The following is an 18,075-nucleotide window of genomic DNA, read 5'->3' as shown; positions in this document are numbered from 1 at the left end:
AAAGGACAGAGTAGCCCTTGCAAGTCCCAGATCCCGATTTGAAGAATCATAACGCTTCTCCAGATTGCACTTTCGCTGTTATCACTCGTTGAGCCTCTTGAACACTGGGTCGCTGCTGCCCCGATGGACGAAGCTGAAAGAGAGATCGGGTCAGCCAAGATACCGCAATTGTTTCCGGATGCAGTGTACCACAAGCTCACGCCTGCGCCTGAACATCCACTGTTCAATTACAACGGGTTTCACCCGGGCCTTACTTTACTCGAGAAGGGCCACATCAAATCCCGCGGATATCGAGCATTTATGCGAGATGTCGTTTACGAAAGAGATATGGCCATACAGGTCCGTGACGGGGCAAAGCTTTACGCCGATGTGTTTCGGCCTGCAGACTCGGAGCAGAACCATGTGCCAGTCATCATACCGTGGAGCCCCTACGGTAAGACTGGCACAGGTCCACAAAATTACGACTTCATGGCACCTTATCGTGCAGGCATCGCTAAAGACCGCACTTCTGGTTATGAGAAATTTGAGGTAAGCCTAGGTGTGCGCCGTGTGGAGACTGCAATGGCTGACATGTACATCTATGGAAGGCTCCAGATCCAGCCGAGTGGTGTGAGCGAGGCTATGCAGTACTCAATATCGATGCTCGAGGATCTGGTGTCTCTGAGGGAGATTTGGCCCACTGGGGTTTACAAGAAGCGGAGGATATCTACGATGTGATCGAATTCATTTCCAAGCAGCCATGGTGCTCTGGATCTGTTTGTATGGCGTGAGTAGCGGTGGTATTCCGTGTCTTGTGTTTTGCTAATGTCGACTAGTGGTAACTCATGGCTGTCGATGGCGCAAGTGAATTTTGTTTCAAGGCTTTCACATCCTGCATTGAAGGCGATCGCTCCTTGGGAATCCCAGACAGATTGTTACAGGCACTTCGTCGCCCGCGGAGGTAGACCACACATCAAGAAGTTTCATGAGATGATCAAGAGTGGTTTCGCTGGTAAGCATCTAGCTCGATCCAAGATCTCTCGCTGACAGCGCGCGCACCTTAGGACCTGGGAATGCAGAACTCGTCGCCCCGATGATCTACAAGAGACCTCTCTACGATGCGTACTGGGAAGCTAAACGCTTTCCTGTAGAGAACATCGACAACATTCCGATGTATCTTACCGCATCCTATTCGTGAGTCCCATCAACTGAGTTGGATGCTATGGCTGATGATAGCGCAGGTCGATGTTACACACGCACGGCTCCTTTGGAACTTTCAGAGATGCAAAAACAACGCAAAAGTGGCTTCGTGTTCATCCTTACCAAGAATGTATGCGTGACCCTTCCTGTGGCCGCTCGGAGCTAATGACTCAGGGTACGATATCTATAGGCCCGAGATTAATGACGAGCTGCAGAGATTCTTCGATCGCTACTGCAAAAATGTTCATAACGGCTGGGAATACGATACTCCTCCACTAAGATTGTCTCTACTCGGCTTCGAAGACGATGGTAGTACCGCTCGAACCGTGGTGGAACGACCGGAGGAAGCATGGCCTCTTGCACGAGAGAAACAGATGTATCTCTTCCTTAATGCTTCTGATATGACAATGATGATTGAGCCAGTGCCCGAGGCTTCCTCAATCAGCTACGATGGACACAGTCTGGACAGCTCCGCGGTACGTGAAGGCTGTTTTTGCAAATCAGGATTTGGATACTCATCGATGTATAGGACTTTCGATTTTTCTTCCCAGAAGACACGGAGTTAGCCGGATATTCCAAGCTTGTTTTACACGTATCCTGCAACGAACATGACGAGATGGACGTCGTCTGCCAGATACGGAAGATCGATGCTAGCGGACGTCCTCTGCAACACCTCAACTATCCAGTCCCAGTGGCCATCGAGGAGATTGATGATTTCAATACTGCAAAGACGCTCGGTCCCCAAGGTTTCCTTCGTGCATCCCATGCGGTCACTTTGGATGAAGGCAAGTCGCGTGGTAATGACCTCTTCTACACGCATGATCGTCAACAAGCTATTCCGCCTGGTGAGATTACGCTGTTGGAGATCCCATTATGGCCCATCGGCATGGTGTTTGCTAAAGGAGAAGGAATAATGCTCCGAGTGAGCGGCCATGACATGTCCCTCCCTGAGACAGGTCTTTGTATTCTGGATGAACCCGAGGACGAGAATGTCGGAAAGCACGTGATACACACTGGCGGTACGTATCGTAGTGTCTTGTGTATACCTACAATATGAACATTGAACCCATGCCGATCTGATGAGAATGTCATTTTGACTCATGCAAGTTCTAACCCTGATATGCCCCAGTCATTTCCCTTGAATGATAGCTTGAAGCTTAGCTTCATGATCCCGGCAGACTAGGTCGCTGATACTGCTAAGGAAGCCTTTCAAAAGATGTCAGCACAAGAGTACCTGAGGATCATTCCAAATCCGAAGTTGAACATCACTTAGTCAAAGCTCAGAGCTTGTCGATCTTCTTCAAATCCTTGGCAATTGCATCAATTGGCGAAGGGCAAGCTCTTCTCTGGAATCAGGAAGATGACCTAAGACTTTGTTGTTGCGACTCAACTGGGTATACATTAATGTGTTCTTTTTTTTTTTTGGATGTACGCAACCGACTTACGCTCCTGCATGGGAAAGCTGGTATAGTGAGCTGGATCGGCGAAGTCCTCGATAAGTAATGATCAATGTGGGCAAGAAGTGAGGGCCTCCTTTCTCTAGAACACTCAAAAACATCGAACGACAGACATGAGTAGGTGGAAACTCTACCAAGTGCTTTGGGCAGGCGAATGAAAGTCGCCATCTGCCTTCTTAGCTGTGGTGTGCTCTCCCTGGACTTTGGCGACAACGAGAGTCGGAACAGGAGATATCGCGCAGACGATCTTGGAGATAACCCTGTTCGTCGTGTATAGTGCCGGTGAGGCACAGCACAGTTGTCGGAGGGATTGATGTAGCTACACACCGAGGTAAAGCACAAAACCAATTGTTCAGTCAGCCAGTGAATGGCGCAAGAACCCGCGCCCATGGGAAGGATTGAGGCCCGTGTCTAGCGAGCTTCTGGAGTTCTCCTGGCGTTCCTGAATCCTGAAGGAGAATCTGACGAATCATCACCGCATGTACCCGCACATCACGAGAGAACCCTCGTTGGCTGGGACGGGCCGCTGGCGGTTGTGCTCCAAAGCAGGAAGGAATGAAGAGTCAAGACGGAGACAAATGTCGACTTGTTACACCCAAGCTGAAGGATGCGGCGTGCGGGTAAACTCGACGCCGTCTGAACATGGAGTAGTCAATTCCCCATCGTTAATTCCGAATGCTTTGTCAAGTCGGAGCAACTTCACTCGACATGGCTGATGGTCCTAAGGCAGGGGGTGTCTTCCTCGATGATCTCGACCTTTCCAAGCAAGGCTACAACCCCATGGTTGCTTACGCCCAAAGCAAGACAGCCACTATCCATTTGGCAAACTCGATCGACCGTCACTACAGCGCATTAGGCATTCGTGCCGTGTCGGTTCACCCGGGCATGATTTTCGAGACTTCGCTCGGTCGCCACATGTCGCAAGAAGAGCTTGCTGAATTTGCTCCCATGGCGCCTTTCGCCAGACCTCTTGCGCAAGGTGCAGCGACCACTGTCTGGGCAGCGCTCGAGCCTCACTTCGACAAGCAGGGTGGTGTGTACCTTGCTGAGACTGGTGTCTCGAGCGCCGCGAAAGAAGATGAGCATTTTGCTGGACCTGGGTATGCTCCTCATGCCTTTGACGAGACAGCTGAGGAGAAATTGTGGAGGCTTAGCTTTGCTGCCGTCGGTTTGAAAGATGATGGTCACTGAATACCTGGTTCCGTTAGACAGATGGCCGTTTGCGCGACTTGCTCTGGCTATATGTATTCAGGGAGATCCCTTGTATTGTAGTCGTTCACCTTGCGGTACCGCTAGATTGAAGCGGATCTTCATGAGACTGGCCCTCTCCTTGAAATGCTTCTATACCGTTCGCTCCACGGGGCGGGCAAGTATCCTCAAGCCTTGCCAGACTTTGACTGTAATCATCCCCTGACTTGTGACAATATCCTCGAGCTTATGGGCACTGGACAAGACGAAGCTGTCGACCAGGCCAGCAAGGACACATTCCATCTGTGTCCTTGCATATAGCTCACCAATACACTTGCGAGGGCCTTGACCGAAAGTCATGAAAGAAAAGGCCGACTTCGCTCCTCCATTCGCATCATCCAGCCATCGATCAGGATTGAATCCTGTTGCGTCGACACCCCATTCATCAACATTCCTGTTCATTGCCCAAGTCGAAGCTGTGATGACGGCACCAGGGCGGGGAATGGAGGTCTCGAGAAGTGTGGTCGGGGACGTGGACTCGCGCCAGATGACGGGGACGTTGGGCCTGAGACGCAGACTTTCATTGATAACTGCTCGCAAGTAGGGGATCTTGTTGAAGTCGTCTTCGACAAAGCCCTGCTCCTTCCAGTCGCTTGAGTCGCCAGGCGCTGACGTGATTTCATTCCGGAGTCGAGTCTGTACCTCGGGATGGTGGATCAGAAAGTAGACGACCCAGGTCAAGGCAGTTCCAATCTCTTCGTGCCCAGCCGTGACCATGGTCAGAGCATTGTTGACGACTTGTGCAGGCGACAATAGATCCCGTCTCATACAGTCAACCATGTTTTTGTCATCGAGGTCTTCTTTCTCTTGTCCGTGATCGTGCGCCGCCATATTCTCGGCTGCCTTCTCTTGCACAGTCTCCCGGACTTGACCTGTCATGTTGCGAGCATATTGTAACGCCTTGATCGGGAGGGCTTCGAGCAGCCAAAAGGGGAAGAGGTGCATGATGACCTCGAGCAGGTTGGCGTCGGCGCTGGTGTTGAAGAGCTTGAGGTAGCCCAGTGTGTTCTTGTCCTTCGGCGACTTGAGCGAGTCGAAGTCTGCGCCGACGCAATCCTTCCCAATTGTGTCGAGGCCCATCTGGCTGAGCACTCGGCTAAGGTTGAAGGGTGTTGTGTCGGTGGTGGGAGAGGAAAGTGAGGTGTTCTGGTGATCGATGGCCTGGACCAGGTCTAGGGCGGCGGACGAGAATAGTTGATACCAGTGAGGCTTGCGGGCGGGACTGAAGGCGGGTTGCAGTCCTCTACGGACAGTCTGGGATAGTCAGTACAAGACGGCGGCGGAGGGGTGGAGACACTGGTGTCGCTAATCTTGTGGTTTTCGCCTTCGTCGACGACGAGATTGTCGCCAGCGAGGACCCGGATGAGCTGTCCCTGGGCGCTTGGTTTAGTGTAGAGATAGGCGTCCTTCTGGAGCAACTGCGCAAGCCCTTGGGTGTTTGTGACGTGGAGGCGCTCGTCATTGAGGATGCCAAAGTAGCGAATCAAGCCGTCATTGGGCACCTCGTTGGCCCATCTGAGGAAGTCGGACGTGTCGGGCTCGATAAGCAATCTCTTCCATATCGCGCCCTGATCTGGCGTGGGCAGATCACGGTATGGACTGAGATAGGCATAGACAAAGATCTTGTACGCGCCATGTGCAATCCAGAGGGCAACCGCGGCGCACGCGACCAAAAAGATATATCCCATTCAAATTGTCCGAGGCTGATCTTTGTCGATTGGCGGCACCAGCAGATTTGTTAAGGTCGAGCATGAGGAGAGACGAGTCGAATAATGTCAAAGTTGTTGAGCGTCGACTTGAACGGTTACATCATCGCTTCTCATCGAGTAGTTACCCTTGGAATGGCGGCAGAACGTGCCCCGAGACCAACATGATATAGTCAAGGTCACCTCTGGCATATATCGAATGTCCACTTGAATAGACGCGAATCATGCGACATATGCAGCGACGGCGCCTGATGTGTAAACAAAATCATGTTGATGATAGTGAGGGAGACGCGCTGATCGATGCTCCGACCCGGACGTCAGCTCCGCGCGGCCAAGCATTTCACTCCGACTCACTGCATCCACCACCTGGGGCGCTTCGCTTGCAGACAAGAACAATCTGCGTCGTCCTTTAGCTTGAATTCGGCATGCCCGAAAAAGTTCTGGAACCACTGATTTGCCAGGCTCCAAAAGTCGCCGAAACGTCTGATCCGGGCTTCTCAGCCTCACCCGTTGATTGGATGCAAGCAATGTAGTACTTGTCTTGACTCAGCTTATACGCAATGCCGTCTCGCATAGATCGACCACGTGCCTGAAGATCCCACGTCAGACTGTCGGCACGGGCAAGTCCGCGCGACGCTTTTAACGGTCACCAAGCAAGCAGTCCTACAGCTTTCCAGGCCGTTTCTTCCCCTCTTCCAAACGACGGCGTTGCCGATGCGCTGGGCTGGGTAACGAAGAAGACGAAGCAAGCGTGGGTGCATCATGGAATCTCGTATGAACGAGAAGGTGTGGCACGAAGAGACGACGAGGACAGGGCTGAGAATTGGAGAATCCCCAACGGCGTGTCTTACTTTGTTGTCGGCAACTGGGACAGGAACTGCACGGTTGGGAAACGGTGTGGTCAGATTGCCATTGCGCGGTGTGGTGTTTTCCAGCACCTCGAGTCTCGCTCTTTGTTCAGAATAATTTCCCTCGGTAGATGCTATACCAAGCACTTGGCTAGGGATTTATGCAGGAAAGTAAACATTCCAGACGATGTTTTGACAACATCCTGTTTGACTAAGGTTCGAAGCAAGTATGTTCTGCTTTCGCGTGCCATGCGAACACAGTCGTGTGTCACCGACACATGGTCCAAAGGCTTTCTAGCCTATATCCAGCTCTCAACGGTCGGCTCGAGCAGATGCTGCAACCTCGTATCTGTTGCCGGACAGGTGACTGTTTTCAGGGCATCTTGTGGTGAGTTTGACAGCCGCTCCATAACCCACCTCGTTGATGCAGGAATAATGTCTCACTACTTGTCAGGAATGGTGGAAACCATCACAGACCTTCAGCACATTGCCACACAGCTACGGTCTCAGCTGCTGAAGATAGCCCAGGCTGTTGAGAGCTGCATCCTTTTACCATGGACTTCGAAAGACGCAATCAAATCACACGGTCAATCCAAATCCAAGGGGAGCAATCTTTGAATTGAAAAGCTAATCTTGGCCAGACCATACAAGGCACAGCTGTATGCCATGTCCAGAAAAACTCATAGAACCCACCATCTCAGTATGCACTAGCACGGTCGGGAAGTCCGAACCTTCCCACCGCATCGTGATGAGAAAAATCGAGTCTGGGGGAGCGGTCCTGCAAAAGCGTGGAAACTAGAGCAGCTGAGATCCAGCCCCAAGCCTGATGTCTCGTCCTCGGGGACGGCAGAGAACGGTGGTCTGAACAAAGTCGTTGCAACTTACGCGACAATTGATCGAGTCGCGGAGTGAGTCTTTCTCAACGATGTCGTTGTATGAACCTGAAACCAGCTTGCGAACAGGCACTTGTCGCTGAATGCCGGAGTCAGCCAGTTAGTTGATGATTGTACATGCTGGCAAGTAGTGTCCTGCAGGAACAGAAAAGCAGCAGGATACGGCCAACCGGAGTTTTCTTCGATGGGCGGTAAGCTTTGACACTAACCACTTCTAGACGCAATCTCGCTGCTTCCGATCGTGGAAGAATCGTGCTTTCCCCCGCGTGGTATCGACGCGACCTGATTTAGAGTCTCTTACTTTGACTCTTTTCACCCTTCCTTCATGCCAAAGTCCGCTCTGTCCAAGCCACTCGCCCCGTAACCATCAAGCGCCCTCAAGCCCCTTAGATCCTCAGCTGCTATCGACGACTCTAAGAGAGCAAATGGTGGGCTTTACCTTTACCATTTGCGCCTTATGGCGTTTACAAGGACATTATCGAGCACTCGGCCATGCCGAGACCTCTTCTATCCCCGAGCCTCAGTGAGAAAATGTCGTGCTATATAAGTCAGAGAGAGTGCGGCCGATACAGGTCAGGTTCAAGCTCATCTCCTTCTTCTCTGCCCAGTCTCAAATTCCATCAAGATGCGTTTCTCATCTTATGCTCCTCTAGCTTTGGCGGCCAACTTAGCTGCTGCCATGCCCCGGCCTCAAGAGATTGACTTCGATATTGTAATGGCTGCACCCGACCCGACCTTCACGGAAGCTGTTGGTGTCACTGCATAGTCTATCACCATCAACACCGATGCTCTCATCGCATCGGCTACCGCCGCCATCTCCTCTGTAGCTGTCGACGTTACCGATGTTCTCTCAGCTACTGCAATTGTACAGGCTAAAAGAGCTGCTGCAACCTGTGTAACACAAGCACCTGGAGCAACTTCCGTCCCTGATTTCTCTGGAGATACCGCTGCCCAATTCCTTGCCGAGAACTATTTTTCTTCCGTCGCCTCTGCTAATGCAGCTGCACCTAGCGGCTACACTCAAGCATTCGTCAACAAGCAAGCCGCTAACAATGCGTAAGTCAATGCCGGAAGGTCCTACAGTTCACAATGCTGATTCGAAATTTCAGTTTTGGTTACTTGGGGTTTGTCACCATGGACACTTATAATGTCAAGCAGTGTGCAACCCAGTGCGATAACAAATACGGTTGCTCATCCTTCAACGTCTACTTTGAGCGTGATCCCTCTAGTAAGAAACACTCCAAAATGGTCTATCTGGATACAAGAACTAATTTTTGTCATCAGTTGATCCCACCGGGACCTTATGCTCGAACCCTCTTGCGGTTACTATGATTAAATGTGTAATGTGGTCCGGTTAAGTCACTGCCGCAAACGCTGTCAACGTAGGTTAGGTTCGTGGTGGATTCTCCGTTGCTGTAGCCGGAAACAACGGTTATGTGACCAACAAGATCTCTACACCTGACGGCTTTCAGACCGGTGTTCCTTTCGGCAAATTCGCTATGAACGCGCCCTACGATGCTCAAGGCTACAACACTGTGAGTAAATTTGCTTGCAAAAAGAAGGCTTAAATTAACACCAAATAGTACATGGGCGCTAAGATGTTCACTGGAAACTGGGATGTTACTCAGTGCTCAGAGTACTGCAAGGCTCAAACCACCTACAACAAGAACACTGCTCCTAAGGATGGCACCCCGTATAAGGCCTGCCGATTCTTTAACACTTATCTGCTCTAGGTTAAGAAGGCCGATGGTACAATCCTCCCCTAGGGCCAGTACTGCTCACTCTACACCGAGGCCTGGCCTGTAAAGTACGCTGTCAACAGCGGATCGTGGCAAGGAAAGGACCAGTACACCATCGACTACAGCTTTGGCTTCACTATGACTGACGCTGGTATTGATCCTACTGTCGGAGATTCTACTGGCGCCAAGTACCAAGCTGTCGCCGACATCAAGTGGTCATCCCTGCAGCCTTTCTGCTCGGCCTACCTTGGCTATATAACCCCTCTGTCCACTATGACGGCTACTGCTACCAGCACTCCCGTGGTAACCTCGACCGCTTACTCGACTACAACAGTGCTCCCGAAGCGCAAGCGTGATGGCTCCAACTCACCATACCCTGGCTTGAGCACCGATTCTTCGATCGGCGGTGTCGCCCTGATCGATGCCAATGGCACCAGGTGGTATTCTAGCGAGATCCCATCTGGCGGGCCCCTAGGCTCAATACATAGCAACTCGACACTGAGCAAGCGCTCTGTGTCAATTCCAGCGGGTCTCGCCAAGTACCAGCCTGCCGTCATCTCTGCAGCCTGTGCTATGCAAGCCACACCTGTAACCTCTACATCCTTACAAACGAGCTTCACAACGGTCACCGGAGCTGCTACAACCACCGTCGTATCGGTAGTATCGACAGTAACTTCCATTCCATCATACACACCTTACCTTGAGAACCTCTACTTCGCAAGTGGAGGTGCATCTGCAATTGCCGACCAGGACGAAAACGGATATGTGTATGCCGGAATACGTAACAACAAATATTTCAGTGATCTCGCAGTGAAGGCCGGTTTCTTCGTCGACTCAACCACTGGGCACTTTAAGGACGTTCAGGGTCGCACCGCTGTGGCTTACGATAACGCCGGCCAGCCCGCAAGCCCCTATGTCATTTTCTTCAACTCTGAACAAATGGCGCAAGTTGACAACTACTTGCCCCTGATCTGCACATACCCAACCACTCTGCCAAGCAAAATCAGCTGTTCCGCGACGATGAGCAATGGCGATGTATACTCGCATTTCGTCGCTGTGCAGGACAGCTACTACCAACTTGCTGCCTTGTGTATAGCTGATCGCCCAGCCTCTCAACTCCATGGTGACCAGTACATAGCATGGTCAGATGCCGCTCTGACTCTTTCCTAGCCATGTGTGCTTGGCTGAAAGAATATTGATGGCAGTGGGAGTTCTCATGGGTTGGAATGGAGTTACACGTCTGAGTCAATTGGAGTTTGGTATCGGAGAAGGGTCATGGAGTATTTTCTGTCTTCCTTTGCAATAGATCATGTGTAAATAGACATAGCATGAAGCGTCTTTAAGCTTGAACACATGCAATTTTTTGCATCTGCCATCATCTGCGGTGACCGCGAAAACCGATGTCAAACCCAGCCTGCCCCGTCTTTCGTTCTCCAATAATGAGACCGAGGAACTACGAACTCAGCCATAACAAGCTTGGCCCTTGATCAGTTCTCACGTTAAAACACAAGGAATGACTGTCTTACTTCAGTGGACGATGCTTCATCAACCTGATAAGGCAAGTGTTGGGAACAGCAAGTTGTCAGAACTGGCTGTTGCTCGTGAACGACTAAAAGCAGAAGTGATCTGCTACTCGAACGGACACATCCATCGCATCGCCCTGGTTTAATCATCATGTACAGCATATTAATGCTTGATCCTCTATCAGGCAAATCAGCCGTCTTGCCTTGGGAAACACCACATGGACATCAGACTCTGAGTTCTAGTTCAACATCATCAATCCAGAATTCTGAAATTGCTCGATCACACGATGATCCATACCCGATTTTTTGTTCGGATCGTGGACCTTCCATTGTGAAATCCTTTTTCTCAGCCGAAAGCTATGGAACAGTAAGGGCAAGTAGATCAGATGCTGTAGCTTCGATGTCAAGCGACTCTCCTGCGAGATACGCTTCAATGGCCTCAATTCCATCGAGCCACACCCTCGGAAGGTCTGTATATCTGCCACCAAGAATAATTCAAGTCACGACAGATATAAATGGTACTCGCGGAACAAAGATCTAGCTTCGGTCGCTTGCAGCAAGATTGGGTAACCAGCTACAGAGGCTCTCCACCTACAATGCCCAATTTCCAGGCTTCAAAAAGAGCAGCAGGATTGTTTCACCTCTCTGGACTTAAATTACAGATTATTTGCAGCTCCATCGCGTACCACCTAACGCGAACAACAGAAATACACTGAAGACGAGCTTGTGCGTGTTTTCTCATTTCGAGGCAAGTTTTGGCCGTTCTGTACCGACTTTTCGGAGTTACTCGAATTAGAAGTAGCTAAAGAAAAAAACCAATCGCACATAGGAAAGTCGTAAGAGGACGTTTTAGTGTAAAAAATAAATTTATACAATTAACGAAAGTGTGCTTACCGTACGAAAAACATGAAAACCTCTAAAACTAAATCCTATTATAATAATATATATAATGTTCTTCTATCCTATTAAATCTTTAAAACCTAAGCTTAGTAGCTTAGTTATAAGTGTAGACCTGCTTAGATCTAATATTACCGTAGTAGTCCGAACCCTTAGGGTTAGTAGCAGTAACAGCCTAGCCGTTAACGTTATTAATACCGAACTAAGCTAACTCGTTACTCTTATCGATAACAGTAATAATAGCGTAAGTAGGAGTAGGGTTAGTAACGTAACCCTAAAACCCTATTAAATTAATTAATTAATTTAATTAATTAGGCTAATTAGTTCTACGGCAAACCTATAAGCCGTCTCCTATTAGTTCTTCCTTCTTTATCCCTATCTGTCCTTATTCTATTCTAGCTTCCCCTTACTCGATAGCTCTCGTCTACTACGTAAACCTGCCGGACTTATAAAGGAAGTAAAGGACCGCCTTTGCCGCTAGGAGGTTCGCCTTCTATTTTCTCTTCGGCCCGTCGACTAGTTACCTATTTCTCGGGTCTTCCTAAGGATTAAAACCCCCGAGTATATAAGAAAGGTCCCTCTACCTATACTCTACTGCCTCGATAGTAATTTAGCGATCTTCGCGTAGGAGGTAGTATTCGTATATAACGTGCTTAATAGTTTCTCGCGTAGCTCCGTATTCGTACCCTACTAAGTCTATAAGTTCTATCCGGTATAGGTTACTCTTTAGTCGGGAGTGCCCTATCTAGTATTAGGCGAGTATCGACGCTTCTTCCGCTAATAATGCGTTATATACTATCGCTATATAAAGGCCTAGAAGAGCTCCGTCTAGCTTCTACGTATATAATCTAGTATATAGCGTATCTCGTAGTCTTATATTCCTAGCCTATTTCTAGGTCTCGTCTAGCTTCTTTTAAAGTGTCTTTCTAGCTACCCTTACGGCTATCTTCTTCGTAACTCCTTTATAGCGTTATTAATATATTTTCGACTTTATAATGTTACGATTACGTTATTCCGGAGGTGTTAAAGGGTTAGTAGGTATTAGGAGGTTAGTAGATGTCTAGGAGTCCGAGGAGGTTAGAGGGTTAGTAGGACTTTCGAGTTACGTAGTAACGCCTTCTACCTCTCCCTATCCCTCCCTTAGCACCTTTTTTACCCGCTTATCTACCTACTCGTTACCGTATATACCCCTATAGGCCGGTACCTACTATAGAGTAACTGTTACCCCTTCCTAGGCCTAGAGAATATCGATATACCTACGGATGTACCGAACTATATACTGCCCGTATAGACTTATACCTTCCGTTATATAGCGTATAGCTTATTTACTATCTGTCGTAATAATAGTTTTCGTCGGAAGTAGTCTTATCCTCGCCTTATACGCTAGGGCTATCTTAATAGCGATAAGTTCCGTAACCGTCGGGTCGCCGGCTACCTACTTAGGTAGTCGCTTCTAGGCGATAATCTTCCTAGTATCTCCCTATACTACTACGATACCGCTCTCCCTATTCTTCTATACCGCATTTATATAAAATGTATACCTCTCTTCCTACCCTTCTTTCGGCCGTAGTTTTCGGATAACTGCCCCTACCTTCTCTTCTAGATCCTTAACTAAGTACCCTAGAATACCTTCTATCTAAGGTTCTTAAAGAACTAGTTCTACCGTCTCTATTAGGCTGTCGGCCGTTACCCCTATAATTAGCCCGAACTTCCGCGCGGTAATAGCTAGTAGGGACGGGAAACTCTTACCTTAGGTAAAAAGCCTAGTTAGGTAGTCGAATAGAGGGTTCGTATTCGGTACTATAAGACTCTTAACTAGGTAGTTCGCTACTTTCCTCTATAGCCGGTCGGCCGTAGTTTCGATGCCCGCTTCGGCTTAAGCTACTACTATATTACGGATTAAACCGCGATCTAACGATTAAATAGTAGCCTATAATATAAGGAGGTTTTACTAAGGAGGAAAAGGAAGGGGACGGAAAGTCCGTCCTCTTCGTACGACGCTTATATACGCTAAGTCGGGGAATTCCTAGCGTCAGCCGAGGTCAGGGTCGCTGCTGTAGCAAGACCCTATAATAATACCTCCCTCCTTACCGCTAAGAATACCGCCGCGCGACGTCCGTTTAAGCTCTATTAAGCTCGTTATTTTCCCTCCTCCCTACCGTATAAAGTAATCTAAAGTAAATTAACTCCCTTACTTTACGTATTTCTATCTCCGTACGACTAGCTACTTCTACTATCTTCTACTTCGCTCTACTCGATTCTCCGTCACTTAATTTTCCGTTCTTTCACTTAATTCTCTGGTCTAGTAAGTACTTATTATATTATATAGTCGCACCCCTTCTTCTTCCTTTTTATAATAACACCGCTTCTATCTACCTTTCTATACGGTACTTCGCCTCTCTTACTCTTTCCCCTTTCTAACATTATACGATAGGACAATTATACGACATTATTATATCGCTTATTCCCTACCCTAGTAGCGCTCCCGCTACTACTAGCCCTCTCTCTATCGTTACTTACTTTCCTAGACCTAAGATCCCCTATAGCGGTAAGTTATACGGTTAGTTTATCCTAACTACTATTAGCGATACCTCTCTTAGCACTATCTGCTATACCGATACCTAGGTTTGTTTAACGTGTTCGTACGATCTCGTTCGGTAGCTAATATTCGTAGCGCGCTATCTAGCAGCTACCTCCTTACCCTTTCTTACTATCCCTCTACGCTAATAGCACCCCTACTATTACTGTCGCCTAGGTTCGTTTATTTCCTCCCTTATATAATAGTCGACTTCTTACTAATAGGCACCTAGATCTATAGCGCTCGTTAGTCGTACGTTAACGCTCTGCTTATCGCTTCCTATAGCACTCGCTACCCTACCGCTTACGCTTACTCTACTATCGGCACCTTCGGTAGCCCTATCGTACGTATCGCTGGTTTCTGCGCTAGCGCCTATACTTCGTACGAGTAGAAGTCGCACTATTAGTAGTGCCCTTACGTTAATAATAACGAGGCCTTCGTTCCTGCCGCTACCCCTCGCTAGGTTCCTCCTAGTATGCACCTTCTTACCCTTTAAGTTCGTCGTACGATCGTCTTCTCTTAGTTTAGCCCTAAGCGCTATTCTTCTTTTACGCTAGAGCGTAGCTCGCGCCTATTTATCTAGTTAGTCGTACGAAGACCTAGGCGGGCCTTCTTAGTACTACCTATTTAGTCACTTTTTAATCGAATCCTCTTCTTACTTATTCTTCTCTTCTTATCTTCCCTATACCGCCTATCGCGTAGTTCTTCGTACGATGTCTAATTTATTAACGCTATAGCTCTAGCGTCGAGAGAGCTATTAGTGTTCTAGAAGAGCTAGGTCTTTACGAGCTAGCGGTCTAAGGTAGTAGTCTCTATTAACTGTGCTATAGATTCCTAAGTTTCTTAGGTATACCCTATCTATCGTATAAGGTATTTAACCTACTATCCCCGGCCTCTCTTCGTATAACTCTCGTTAATAATTTCTTTAACTAGGTACTCTTCTTCTCCGTCTACTTAGATCGTAGGTAGTTATATATCGTCCGAACGTTAGGACAGTAGTAGGTCTCCGGCTACTAAGTAAATAAGGTCGATATAGAATATATCGTAGATGCCTTTAGGGGTATTAAGTCGTATAGCGTATATACCGATAACTTCTTTTACAGTATACTTAGCGTTCTTCTAGTCTAGTTTACGGTAAGGTCTAATTATACGAATGTTCTTTAAATAGAGCCAGACTTTATTACCTACTTAGAATTCTAGTGCGGGGCTCCTTCTCTTATTAGCCTGCCGTTCGGCTTCTTATTACGCGAAGGCTATTAAAGCTTTTGCCTAGTCTATTGCATCTCGGAGTGTTTATACGATTTGCTCTCCTTTCTCTACTAGAGTTTAGGCTCTTATCTCGTCCTCTCCTATTTATTCTTTAATATCTAGGTCGAAGGGCGAGTTTTCGAAGCTATATATTAAGAAGAAAGGGCTTACTCCTATTATCGCATTCGTACGGCTGTTTATCGACAATTCTACTATTAGTAGAAGGGTTTTCTAATTAGTCTGGTCGAAGCAGACGTACGTATAGAGGTACGTTTCTATCGAACTATTTAGTCTTTCTATAGCACCGTCCGTTTAGGGGTAGTACGCTATCGATAGTCTTTTCGTAATATTTGCTAATCTATAGACACTCGACTATAGTTCGCCTACGAACTAGGTTCCCTAGTTAGAGGTTATTATATAAGGGAAACCGTGTCTCCGGACTACGCTCTAGATAACCGTACGAGCGAGGGTCTCTACTATTATATCTATTACTCCTTCTAGGATCACTCCTCTTATTAATCTGTTAGTAATAATAAGGATATTATTACATCCTTCGCTCTCTAGGAGGTTAGTTACGAAGTCTATTAATATTTCCTACTAAGGTTATATAGGTATAGGGAGTAGTTTTAGGAGCCCTTTTCTCTAGTCCTTAAAAGCTTTGCTCCTACCGCAGATATTACAGTTTCGTATAAACCGTCTAATATCCTAGCTTATATTAGGCTAGAAGAAGTTCCTTATAACGAAGGAGTATATCTGTTCTCTTCTAGGGTAGCTAGCTATAGTTAAATCGTAGGCGTATTAGATAATCGTCGTACGAAGGCTTTCGAAGTTTAGTACCTACCTTCTGCTATAAAATAGGAGGTAGTTATCGTTACTAATTACGCATTCGGCGACTAATACTTTTAGTTATAGGTATAATAGGAACTTCCTTCCGCCTTCTCGTACGACTAACTCTACTTCTTAGAATATCTCGTTTTAGGCTCTTACTTCGTTCTATAGTCGTACGTTATCGTACGAAGGCGGCTAAGTACTACCCTCCTCCTCCTAAACTTAGATCGGAGCTAGAGGCTCGACTCGTCCTTATACTAGTTAGTTTAAGAGCTATATCGTATAGCTTTTAACTCTCCCGTCTTCTTTTTATAGATTGTCCTACTCTTTTTAGGAGAGGGCATCTGCTACGCCGTTATCCTTTCTAGGTCTATACTTAAAGTGGAAGCTAAACCTTAGTAGTAGTAGTTACTATCGTACGTACTATTCTGTTAGTTTTCTTAGGCTAAAGAAATACTCGAGGTTTTTATAGTCCGTTACCACTTTAAATTCGTTTACCGCTCGGAGTTCTAAGTCCTATTCTTCTAGGCATCGTACGACGGCAAGTAACTCCTAACTACAATCCGACGAAGGAAGTGACTTAATTCCATTAAAACCCCGCCCGGCGTCGCTCGTCTTAGCACGTAGATAGGACTCAATTCCATTAAAACTTGGCACTTAATTCCTTTAAACTTAACACACTCTAATCCGGCCAAATTTCCGACAGAAAATAGAACATATTAATCCACTCGACTAACCAGAATTTTAAAAGCATAGAACCCCTAGTAGCCATTATATCTGTTTACTAAAACGTCGTTAAATCTCGAAGTTCGTCGCTGCGTATAGGCCTTAATCTTACTCTATATAACATAAAAGGCTAAATCTGCAAAACACTTATCTTACCTACGCGACCAGATTATATACATATACCCCTACGGTCGCTTAGTCTATAAAGTAGTCTACGGTCGTATAGTCTAAGAAGTTGTCTACTAATAACGTTTTATATATAAATACCAGAACCATTAATCCTATTTATATACCTCCTACGGCTACCTAAATCTCTACTTCTTTTATTTATACTACATCTAGATATATAGAAGACTATATACACTGCATCCGGCATTAACGAATAATGCTTTGCTTTTATGCGTAACTTCGTATACTTACTTCTAACTACAAATTATAAGTATCATTCTTCGTTATTTACATCCGGGCATAACTTCTATAATTGCGCCTATATTTAAAAAACCTTAATCCTATATATATAATCTAACGCGCTATAACGCTTTTCCATCGCCTATATAACTTCCTCTTTTCTTAATCTATTTATATGCCACCCTTCGTTATAGGAATTAGCAATGTTAATACGGCAATAAGACGAATAGTTAGAGACGCATTTATCCGCGAGGCTTTTACCGACCTAGCTACGATAGGCGGAATCTAGCAGCCTTATAGTTACCTTAGCGGAGGAGGGGAAGGTATCGCCGGGCTTTAGGTCTAAACTAATATTAGTAGTCGTCGTATCATTAACACTATAGTTATAAAACAAGTTATACTAGGTCAGAAATCATTTAAGGACCTGGACTACTAGGCGAATAGGATTGTCGCTAGTACGCCTCGTAAGCTCGACAATGCGTAGCGACTTCGTACGAAGCTCCTCTTATACGGAGGTCGACGCGTAGAATATATAGTTAAGCCGCTTAGTCGTAGCGCCATCGATAGGGTCAATTTTATATACAGATTATATTTTAAATACTGTCCCTATAGTACACTCTACGACGTTATTATAGCGTAACGCCCTTATATACGAAGGGTAGAAGGACGCGATATCCCCGCTTAGGTGCTAGAGCCGTTCGTATAGCACTTTCTAAAAAGTATAGTCGAGGTAGCCGAAGGTATAGAAAGTTTAGGTATAGTTTATAAAGACTTATAGGCTAGCAATGTTCTTTTTA

At 46.9% G+C, this 18,075-nt stretch overlaps 5 protein-coding genes across 5 annotated transcripts; 3 read left to right on the top strand and 2 right to left on the bottom strand.

The window, feature by feature from the left end:
* The first annotated feature begins 32 nt into the window (after nt 1-32).
* On the top strand, nt 33-2,254 carry AUEXF2481DRAFT_45275 (uncharacterized protein). The gene is made up of 7 exons (XM_013483268.1): nt 33-528; nt 588-766; nt 816-991; nt 1,044-1,173; nt 1,221-1,309; nt 1,354-1,655; nt 1,709-2,254. The coding sequence occupies exons 1-7, from the start codon at nt 124-126 to the stop codon at nt 2,234-2,236; spliced, it is 1,809 nt and encodes a 602-aa protein (XP_013338722.1). The 5' UTR covers nt 33-123; the 3' UTR covers nt 2,237-2,254.
* Nucleotides 2,255-2,312: 58 nt separating this feature from the next.
* Nucleotides 2,313-3,169, bottom strand: AUEXF2481DRAFT_578227 (uncharacterized protein). Its single transcript, XM_013483280.1, has one exon. It carries the CDS (start codon nt 3,024-3,026, stop codon nt 2,532-2,534), a length of 495 nt encoding a protein of 164 aa, XP_013338734.1. The 5' UTR covers nt 3,027-3,169; the 3' UTR covers nt 2,313-2,531.
* A 175-nt stretch (nt 3,170-3,344) lies between these two features.
* AUEXF2481DRAFT_34137 (uncharacterized protein) lies at nt 3,345-3,827 on the top strand (the record flags this gene model as incomplete). The annotated part of the gene is made up of 1 exon (XM_013483265.1): nt 3,345-3,827. One exon carries the CDS (start codon nt 3,345-3,347, stop codon nt 3,825-3,827), a length of 483 nt encoding a protein of 160 aa, XP_013338719.1.
* A 150-nt stretch (nt 3,828-3,977) lies between these two features.
* AUEXF2481DRAFT_71700 (uncharacterized protein) lies at nt 3,978-5,572 on the bottom strand (the record flags this gene model as incomplete). Its single annotated transcript, XM_013483274.1, has 2 exons — nt 3,978-5,125; nt 5,182-5,572. 2 exons carry the CDS (start codon nt 5,570-5,572, stop codon nt 3,978-3,980), a joined length of 1,539 nt encoding a protein of 512 aa, XP_013338728.1.
* A 2,086-nt stretch (nt 5,573-7,658) lies between these two features.
* On the top strand, nt 7,659-10,240 carry AUEXF2481DRAFT_93119 (uncharacterized protein; the record flags this gene model as incomplete). Its single annotated transcript, XM_013483279.1, has 8 exons — nt 7,659-8,043; nt 8,098-8,387; nt 8,441-8,559; nt 8,616-8,671; nt 8,723-8,866; nt 8,915-9,024; nt 9,065-9,133; nt 9,154-10,240. Exons 1-8 carry the CDS (start codon nt 7,957-7,959, stop codon nt 10,238-10,240), a joined length of 1,962 nt encoding a protein of 653 aa, XP_013338733.1. The 5' UTR covers nt 7,659-7,956.
* Nucleotides 10,241-18,075: the final 7,835 nt, after the last annotated feature.

Source organism: Aureobasidium subglaciale, assembly GCF_000721755.1.
Source record: "Aureobasidium subglaciale EXF-2481 unplaced genomic scaffold scaffold_47, whole genome shotgun sequence".
NCBI classification, from domain to species: Eukaryota; Fungi; Ascomycota; class Dothideomycetes; order Dothideales; family Saccotheciaceae; genus Aureobasidium; species Aureobasidium subglaciale.
This window is presented reverse-complemented; position numbering and strand designations above follow the sequence as displayed.

What these genes read in the sequence shown, in the direction of transcription:
- AUEXF2481DRAFT_578227 (XM_013483280.1), bottom strand. Translation starts at nt 3,026, where the DNA reads ATGGGCGCGGGTTCTTGCGCCATTCACTGGCTGACTGAACAATTGGTT.
- AUEXF2481DRAFT_45275 (XM_013483268.1), top strand. Translation starts at nt 124, where the DNA reads ATGGACGAAGCTGAAAGAGAGATCGGGTCAGCCAAGATACCGCAATTG. An exon ending in TCTGGATCTGTTTGTATGGC is followed by an intron (nt 767 to 815) that starts GTGAGTAGCGGT and finishes AATGTCGACTAG; the next exon opens with TGGTAACTCATGGCTGTCGA. An exon ending in GATCAAGAGTGGTTTCGCTG is followed by an intron (nt 992 to 1,043) that starts GTAAGCATCTAG and finishes CGCGCACCTTAG; the next exon opens with GACCTGGGAATGCAGAACTC.